This window comes from Sphaerodactylus townsendi, unplaced genomic scaffold, assembly GCF_021028975.2.
Source record: "Sphaerodactylus townsendi isolate TG3544 unplaced genomic scaffold, MPM_Stown_v2.3 scaffold_361, whole genome shotgun sequence".
In the NCBI taxonomy this organism is placed as follows: domain Eukaryota; kingdom Metazoa; phylum Chordata; class Lepidosauria; order Squamata; family Sphaerodactylidae; genus Sphaerodactylus; species Sphaerodactylus townsendi.
In genome coordinates this window covers 1-9,189 of record NW_025950541.1, presented here as the reverse complement: position 1 = coordinate 9,189, position 9,189 = coordinate 1, and the positions used below count along the sequence as shown (strand labels likewise).

Genomic DNA, 9,189 nt, shown 5'->3' with positions numbered 1-9,189 from the left:
CCACTTGCTTTCCCAACATCAGATCCTCTGAAGATGCCAGCCACAGATGCAGGCGAAACGTCAGGAGAGAATGCTGCTAGAACACGGCCATACAGCCCGGAAACCACACAGCACCCAAGTGATTCCAGCTGTGAAAGCCTTCGACAATACAGAGAAGACAATGCTGACCTTTTAAAAAAAAATAAATGATTTATTGTATATCACACAGTAAGAAACAATACACAAAAGTCAGCGAAATAAACATTTCATATATCATTTAGCCAATTCACTAACATATCTACATTATTCTATTTGGTTTAATAATGATTAATAAAATTAATTCTTTCTAAGGTTTCCCTTTCCAAATAATATAGTAGTCTGTAGTAATGCACTGCTGACCCAGCAGCACCGTGGTAGAACGTTGGCACACCAACGGACCTACGGCCTTCTGGTCACACCGCACCCCCACTCCTCAACCCCGTATGAGTCACGGGTCATGAACTATCTGGCTCAGTCACCGGGCGTCCCAGACAAAGGGACAATGATCTGCCCCCAGGTGAGGATTAGGCCCAGACGCTTACGCTCTTCTCCGCACGTAGCAGCCAGGTGAGATCATGCATCACATGATGATCTCTCGCTCTCCCGCTCTCCCGGACTCTCCCATCCCGCCCCTCTACACGCCCCCATTAGAATCATAATAAAAGGTGCCAGGAACCAGCACGCGGGAGATTCGCTAGGAACACGGACCTCCGCGCTCCCGCTGCTGGCGATCTCCACCAGATGAAACCTCCTCCGCGTCTCGCCTATTCCTTAGCGACGACCCTGCGGGGCTGACAACAGTAGTCAAGTATCGAACTTCCCCATCGAGTTGGCTGAATCTGGAGAGTTAAGAAAAACACACACATCATATATTAAACAAGTAACAGTCTTAACATAAGTAATACTCCTCTAATAATATTCCTAATGTAACCTCAGATGTATCTGTTTATATTTAATTTTCATATATGTATTAGTTTTCCATCAACACAAATTTGCTTGAATTTTTACTTTCCTTTTCCAGAAACAATAAATATGCTTTCCAAGTATTCTGAAATTTATTCCATTGTAGGTCCTTTACAATGACTGAGAGCTTGTCTAACTGCATATATTCTGACAATGTCATCAGCCAATCCTCAATTGTTAGTAATTGTATGCTTTTCCAGTTTTTAGCAATTTTAATTTTAGCTGCAGTGGTCATGTAGCAAAAAAAGTTCCACATTCATCTTAGGGATCTTTTTTAGTCCTATTCCTAACAAATATAGTTCTGGCGTAAACTCAATTGAAATATTCAATATCTGGGTTGCCTTATTGTGTATTCCCTTCCAGAATTTCCCTATCTTAGGGCATGTCCACCACATGTGTAACATGGTTCCTTTTTCTTTATGGCATCTCCAACAGTTGGATTTATCATCCTTAGTTATTTTTGCCAATTGTGATGGAGTAAGATACCAACGACCTTGAGGGACCCATGGTCTGGCTCAGTACAAACAGCCCACGAGTCATGTTCCATGAGCCACGTTTCCTGCGTTGCTTTAACTAACAAGAACTTTCAAAAGACGCCTGGGAGATCAAGTGGCTGAACAGTGGGCTATACCTTAATAAGCAGAGGATTCAAGCAAGTTGGGACTCTGTGGGGAATAACAGACAATGACATCCCCAATATGCTCTTGAGGCTAATTTCCCCACTTCTCACCCCCCCGCCCCCACACACACACTTGATGTCAAATATTCTGAGCATCCTGGGGCTGTTTATGTCTCATCAAATTGTGCTTTTTTCCTGGTTTGCTTGTATCCATAGGCATTAAGAAACCCCTGCCTTAGTAGTAATGGTGCTGGGTCTGACATGTTCATGATAATAAAGGCAAGGAGCGCCAACCTAGATGTGTTTTCAAGATGGATTTGTGCATGGTAAGTTGCCTCAGACAGCCATTCGGCTGCAAACTCTTGTGTGTGCAATATGGGCTTCTTGACATCCACGCTGGAATGTGCCCTGCGAAGCCAATTGTCCTTATTCTGCTGATGGTTCTTGATTCAGCCCATAATATGCCGGCAGAAACTCATTCTGTGGCCAGAAGTTTGCTTCTGAACATGGATCTCCTTAGCCCAGTCCGAGCTCTTGCCAATTTGATCTCTCCTTTAGTTTGTTTTTAATTCAATTTTTTTTAATTCAAAAGAGAATCATATGTGGAATTTACTTACATCAGCATCTTAAAATGCCATTATCAGTTATTCTACATTTAAAATTTCCAAGTCTGTTGTGGTGTGGTGGCCCGCCTCTGTTACACACTGTGTCCAGGGAGAAGGAAATGTTTGGGGTATATGTCCCAGGTGGGGAACCAATCAGTAAGTGGGGTGCTGTGTGGTTTCCGGGCTGTATGGCCGTGTTCTAGCAGCATTCTCTACTGACGTTTCGCCTGGATCTGTGGCTGGCATCTTCAGAGGATCTTTTTTGGGGGTGGGGGGGGATGACAAATACAGAGAGCAGCTAAGCACTCATTTTCTATATGATTTTTCACAAAGATTTTTCTAGCCGTGGACAGAGCCTGAATGTTATGATTAGTTCCACTCAACCACACTGCTTCATTCTCAATGGTTTTATTGAGTGGGTGAATCCAACACACAAGGTGCCCGAATGGAGAGCTCCGCCCCTCAGCTCTGGCCTTCATATGTTAACTGTCACGATCGCTGCTATCAGGGATCAGGCTCTTCTGCTTTAGCAGTTATAGGCTCAAACGTGGTAGCCTAGCAACATAACAACAATTCTGACCAATCCCCATTCAGCTCCTCCCAACTCTTCCAACTGCAGTCCCTCTTTTCCAACTGCAGTCGGCTGCAGTTGTACTCCTAACGCTGAATCCACTTTTTAGCATAATTAAGTCATGTCTTGTTTCCCCTTTAAGTGCGTGAAGACGTAAGTTTATTTGAGAGAAGAATGTTTGTATGGTTGGAGTTGGCAGAGTCCATTCTCTGTTGATAACAGACGGGAAGTTTTAAGTTCAGGGACGAGAGAAACCTGTGGTTAGGATGCATCTCTCTGAGCAATCTGATTTGAAGCAGCATCTTTCTGGGGTTTTTGTTGTCTTTAGCAGACCTCCGAGGGCCAAGATGAGATTCTGGTGGAAAGGGAGGCACAGGGAGAAGGAAAACACCACTGAAAAGCTTGCCCCCCAGTCGGAACTACTGGAGTCGGGTCCGGATCAAGACCCCGTGGGCAGAGAGATGGTTTCAGGGCTGCCGCTCGATGAAGGTAAAAGCAAAAGAGGCCTCCCAGTCGTCTGACAGGCAGATCTGGGAAGGGGCTGTCACTCAAAGGCAGAGCACATAATTGGCATGCGGTTGGTCCCAGGCTCCGTCGCCGTTATCCATTCAAACATTGCCTGAAACCGCAGTTTCACTGAACCAAAAATGCCTAGTGTGGCTCCCGAATGCTGGCTACTCCACTAACCACTGGTAGAGTCGACCTAGATTGTATTCCTGAGCTAGGAGGACCAATGGTTTGACTCAGAATCAGTCCCCTGCCCATATTCATCGATGTTCATATTTCAGAGAGTGAGCTGCGAAGAAGTTGCGTTGCTTCTGCACAACGCATAAAGAAAACTTTCGAGGCAGGGGCACCATCATGCATGGATTGATTTTGTTAATAACAGGAAAGAGATCTCAGCATATATGCCCCGTATCGAAAGTCTCCTAAGCTTCCTGCTCACAACTGAGGCCTCTGTGTCTACCGCCCACGTGTGAGCACGAAAGCATGCTGTTTGTCACGGAAGAGTTCTGGATGTCTTCAATTTCTTTTTTTAAAATTTTTTTATAGCTTGAATTTTCCATTTTATATTTGTACACTTGGTCTTACATTTTCAAACAATACATTTTCCCCCTTTTGCTCCCTCCCCCCTATAATATCTTCTTTTCCGTTTTGTTTTAACCAAACAGCAGTAAGTTCATTCTTTGTTGCCTCTTCTCCCATATTTCTTCATTGACTCCGGCTTCTTTCATCCAGTCCATGTATATTGTCCATATCTTCAAAATTTCACTCTGTTTCTCTTGCCACAGTTCGTTTTTTGATATTATATCAAAAAATATCCAGTGCCACTTGTTCCCAAATATATTCCAGCCATTTCTGGATTGTCCATTTTTTTCTTGTCTTTCCAACCCAACAATGTTGTTGCATGTGCTGCTCTAATCATTATTTTATACATTTATATTTTTGTCCACCCTTCCATCATCCATTACACCCATAAACATTAAATCGTTGTTTAAAGCAATATTAATCTTTACCAGTTTCTCCATATCCAGCGGTGAAAGTACTTTGCTCAAAAAAATCTTTTTCTACCTCTTTATATCTAATCCATACATAGGACTATAGTGCAGTGGTGAATGAATCTATGGGTGCACGGGAGCCAGCGTGTGGTAACTCCCAGAGCCCTCTCTGTGGGTGACACAAGCAAACAGTCACCCCTCAGCCACACATCTAGGGTTGGCCTTGGGCTGGCTGGGCTCGATTATTAGCATTAAACCTAAGACCTAGTTTTGGGGAAGCAGTGAGGGTAACCCTGTTAAGCGCTACCAGCAACTCCACTGATTTTCATAAAAAAGAACTCCAGCATGATCCTTTACCTGTGGGGAGGGGCCTGGAAGGTTGCTGACAATGGGGTTTGTTTCTGAGTAAACCCTCCTAGGATCGTGTTTCCACCACAGAGTTGTACTCTGCTGTTTCCAAAGCACAAGCCACCAATCTCACCACCAATCTTCCTCTTGCGTAACGCACACCTCCGAGCCAACCTTTTTTTTCTAAACTAAAACCTCCTAGTATTCAGGTTAAATTAAGTTCTGTTGGCTCCTATGCGCAAATAAGTGGGAGTTTTGGGGCTGTACTTTGGGCACTCTGATCCTCGAAAAGAATTCGCGCCACCACAAGACTATAGCATGCCTCCTGATCCCCACAGTGCCAACATTTGGGACTGAGTCCCTTTACCATATGTGCTAATTGTTTTGGTGTCCTATACCATTTTAATATCACTTTTCTTGATGTCTTCAATTTCTCTGCCCCGGGTAGAGCTGGGTCAGCCTCACCTGACTCCCCCGAGGAGCCCCGAGCTGGCTGGCGTCTGTCAACGGGAGTGTAAGGAAAACAAAGAGCCGTCGCCCGAGGTGAAGCGCAAGCGCAGCCTGAAGACTGTGCAGTGTCACGCATGGAACTAGCTGCGATTAAGTAGAACCATCAGCGCCAGATCATCACTCAGCTTGCTTAGCGATTTGGAAAGGTGAATGAGTTTCTCTTGAAAAAGGTACCCCGAGAGGCTGACAAAAGTCCCCCATTTATCACCCTGCAGACGAATAAATGGATGGAGGGCAGGTCTATCAGTTGATATTAATCACAATATTAATATCAATTAATCACAATCACGATATTAATCACAGTACAATTGAAGGCTGTGGCAACCTATTGGAGCCAGATCAATTGTTCACCCATTTGCATGTCTCCTATCCCTTGTTCTGTGCTTGGCGCCACCCCAACAAACTCTGTTTTATAGTGGAGTGTTGATACTGTATGTTGGTGTGTTGCCTGGGTTCTGTTGGTGGGTCTTCAGTCTGGTCTGTGGAGAGGTGTATGGGACTGGCACTTTTGAGTTCATTTGGACTACCCTGTTGATAAGACTCTGAATGTTTGTTGCATTTATCTGTCTTGTATGGACAATTGTTTTATTGTAATTTGGTATGCCAATAAAGGCTTGTCTGTGTCTATTAATCACAATACCGTGTTTCCCTGAAAATAAGCCCTATCATGGTTTTTCAGGATTTTTGGAGGAGGCTTAAAATATAAGCCCTACTCCAAAAAGAAGCCCTACTGGTTGTTACAGAGCAGGATGGTGTGATCCAGTAGGGTGCTCCCTGCCAATGAGGTTGCAGCTTCCATCACACGTGACGGGGAGCCCACCTTAATGAATGGTGAAGGTACCGTATTTCCCTGAAAACAAGCCCTACCCTGAAAATAAGCCCTAATCCATCTTTTGGTGCACAAATTAATATAAGACCCTGTCTTATTTTCGGGGAAACACAGTAGGCGGGACCTTCAGGAAAGAGTCCGCGTGACGATGAGTACCGGTTCCCGGGGCAACAGTGGAGGAATGCTGTTTCTTTGTTGGTTTACTTCATTTATACGCCATCTTTCTCCCCAGCGGGGACCCAAAGCAGCTCACATCACCTTCCCCTCCTCCGGGCTAGAGCAACTCTCTTCAGGAGGCTGAGGATGTTTCACTGGCCCAAGGTTGCTCAGCAAGCTTCCATGGCAGAGTTGGGTTTCGCCCAAGTCTCTCCGTTCAACCCTCGAGCCAGAATGCCACACTGGCTGTCTCGCAGTTGCTTCGTGCCCTGCTTTCCAGAAGTCTCTGGGTGTTCCCTGTTGAGGACAGGAAGTTAGATGAGAGAAACAGTTTAATCTCATACAACAGGGATGTTCCTCCAAATGAGGCAGTGTTACCTACATAATGGGAATTTTGCTAATAGTTGGGTGGGATAGAGCTGAACGGACCTTTATATTACAAAGACTTGGGGTAGGGATGGTCGTGCATCTCTGCACTTTCCATATAGAAGAAGAAGAAGAGTTTGGATTTATACCCCACCTTTCTCTCCTGTAAGGAGACTTGTGGTGGAATAGCTGGTAAAAGCTGGTAGCTTCCCACTTACATGCAAAAAAGGGTCTTTGATCAAATGGTCTTTGATTGGCCGGATGAGGAAACCAAAAGGCCATGGAAATTTACCCAGGACAGGAAGATGCCCAAATAAGGCACTTCAAAGGTTGGGGACCGCATGGTAAAAGGGAAAGTTTCTTGGAGACTAAGAACAAAGACCAAGGTGACTCTATCATAGGCTAAGCTAAGAGAAGCACATCTGGGCTGGATGTCCCAAGAGTTCCATAAGAATGTATTCAGCTGAGCAAATCTCTGTAACTGCATTTTATTTTATTTCTTTTATTTCTGTTTTCCAATAAATCTTTGAGAACTCAGCTGGTTGGAGTTATTGGAGAAAGGACCCGGGTTTTTACTGAAACAAGCTTGACTCTCCCAGGCTTGGTTTCATGATAAGACTCAAGGTGGCTGACAAGCTCCTTTCCCTTCCTCTCCCCACAGCAGACACCTTGAGGGGTAGGCGGTGCTGAGAGAGCTTTGAAGAACTGTGACTAGCCCAAGATCACCCAGCAGGAATGTAGGAGTGCGGAAACACATCTGGTTCACCAGATAAGCCTCTGCCACTCAGGTGGAGGAGTGGGGAATCAAACCCAGTTCTCCAGATTAGAATCCACCTGCTCTTAACCAGTACATCATGTTGGGTGTGTGTTAGAGAGGGCGGGGGCAGGTGTGCTCCACTGTAACAGTTTTTTAAAATGCTCCTCTTTCTCCCATGTAAGTGAGCAACTGCCATTCACTCCTCTGCATGAAAGGCAATAGTTACACTGTAGCCCCCCCTCTTCCTGAGGGCCTGAACTTTTGCCTTTCTCCGGTGACTCCAATATCTGGGGAGGGATGGTAAGTTTAGCCACTCTTTAGCTGTGCTCCAGATTGTGTTTCTTGACAACCTCTAGTGTGTAGTCGATTACTGGGAACAACTTCAGGCCATCTCTTTGGGTCAGGACCAGTGGTGGGACCCAAAGATTTTAGTAACAGGTTCCCATGGTGGTGGGATTCAAACTGTGGTGTGGCGCCAATGGGGATGGGCAGGGCACGACGAGGGCATGGCCGGGCATTCTGGGGGCGGGGCATTCCTGGGCGGGGCTCTGGCAAGGAGGCAGCCGCTGCATCGGTCCTTGGGCGGGAAACGAATGCACGCAGGCGCAGGCTGCCACGCACGCCGGTGCACCTCCTGCTAGACTGCTTCAAGTTCTGCGCACTACTGCTGAGAGGAGGGGTGTAACTAAGGCAAAAAGTCACGTGGCAAAATCACCAATTAGTAACCCCCTCCTGCCACACACAAATAATTAGTAACCTACTCTCAGGAACCTGTGAGAACCTGCTGGATCCCACCTCTGGTCAGGACCCAACTGAGCCGCTGGTCCCCCACCCCTTCTTTCATTCGAGACATACTGAAACCTAATCCTCAACGACAGCTGATGTTTCTGTGCTTTGCAGATGAATGACCTGGACGGCGAGGAGTGCAAGAAAGACACTCTGATGGACGTTGTGTTCAAAAAGGCCTTGGAAGAGTTCCGGCAAAGTATCGTCAGCTTCTACTCTGTAAGTTTGCCAGGCAGCTGCATTTGAAGTTGGAGTCTGCACAGCCCTTGTGCACTCCGACACACTCCTGCTGGGGGACCTTGGGCTAGCCAACAGTTCTTTGGCGCTCTCTCAGCCCCACCCACCTCGCAGGGTGTTTGTTGTGAGGGGGGGAAGGGCAAGGAGGTTGTCAGCCCCTTTGAGTCTCCTGCAGGAGAGAAAGGGGGGATATAAATCCAAACTACTCTTCTTCTTCTCCTTCTCCTTCTGCATGCTTGAAAGTGCTGTTTGAAGAACAAGTAGTAATGGGCGAGCCCCTCTTACCTCAACGATTCTACGGAGCTGAGAAATAGAAATTTAGACGTCGCAGCGCAAATATCCTTAATCTGAACATTTTAAATTGACATTCGGATTTCTTAACCCAGACGGCCGCTTGCTCTGCCACGTGCACAGTTGCCCCCCCCGCCCGCCCCCCTTCCCCGTGGTCAAAATTCTAACTGCAAGCATCAGAGGAAATACTCAGAGCTTTTTCCCCTCCTGCCGTGGTGTTTCGATGGCCGACGGAAAGAGCATCTGCTGCCCAGACCTCCATGCCTTGTTTGAGCAGATCTTGGAGCAAACGGTGAGACTGGAGCAAAGGGAGTGGAGTGAATCCCCCGTCCGGGTCTGGGTCAACACCTTCCAAGCGTTTTTGGATGAATACGTGACGGAATAGGTGCCTTTGGCTGACACGGCCTCCGAGGTAAACTGAGCTGCCGCAGCCTTGAGTCACAACCTTGCATCTCGCTGGAATCAGGGCCGGGTTCTTCTTCTGCCTCAAAGGATCTTTCTGTTGCAATATTCCTGCTTTTTGAAGCCTTGTTTTGAAAGGTGTGCGGGAGTTTGCTTCCTCCCACGTCCTTGCCCTACTTCTTTCTTCGCATAATGTTAAATAACATTAAATAACATCTGGAAAGGTCTAGCT

At 46.4% G+C, this 9,189-nt stretch overlaps 1 protein-coding gene across 1 annotated transcript; it reads left to right on the top strand.

Annotated features, from left to right (window-relative positions):
* Positions 1-2,918: 2,918 nt before the first annotated feature.
* Positions 2,919-8,940, top strand: LOC125425386 (unconventional myosin-IXa-like; the record flags this gene model as incomplete). Its single annotated transcript, XM_048482999.1, has 5 exons — positions 2,919-2,929; positions 3,108-3,265; positions 5,072-5,193; positions 8,142-8,246; positions 8,833-8,940. Coding segments are annotated over 5 exons (504 nt in total), but the record flags the coding sequence as incomplete, so codon positions are not given.
* Between the last annotated feature and the right edge of the window lie 249 nt (positions 8,941-9,189).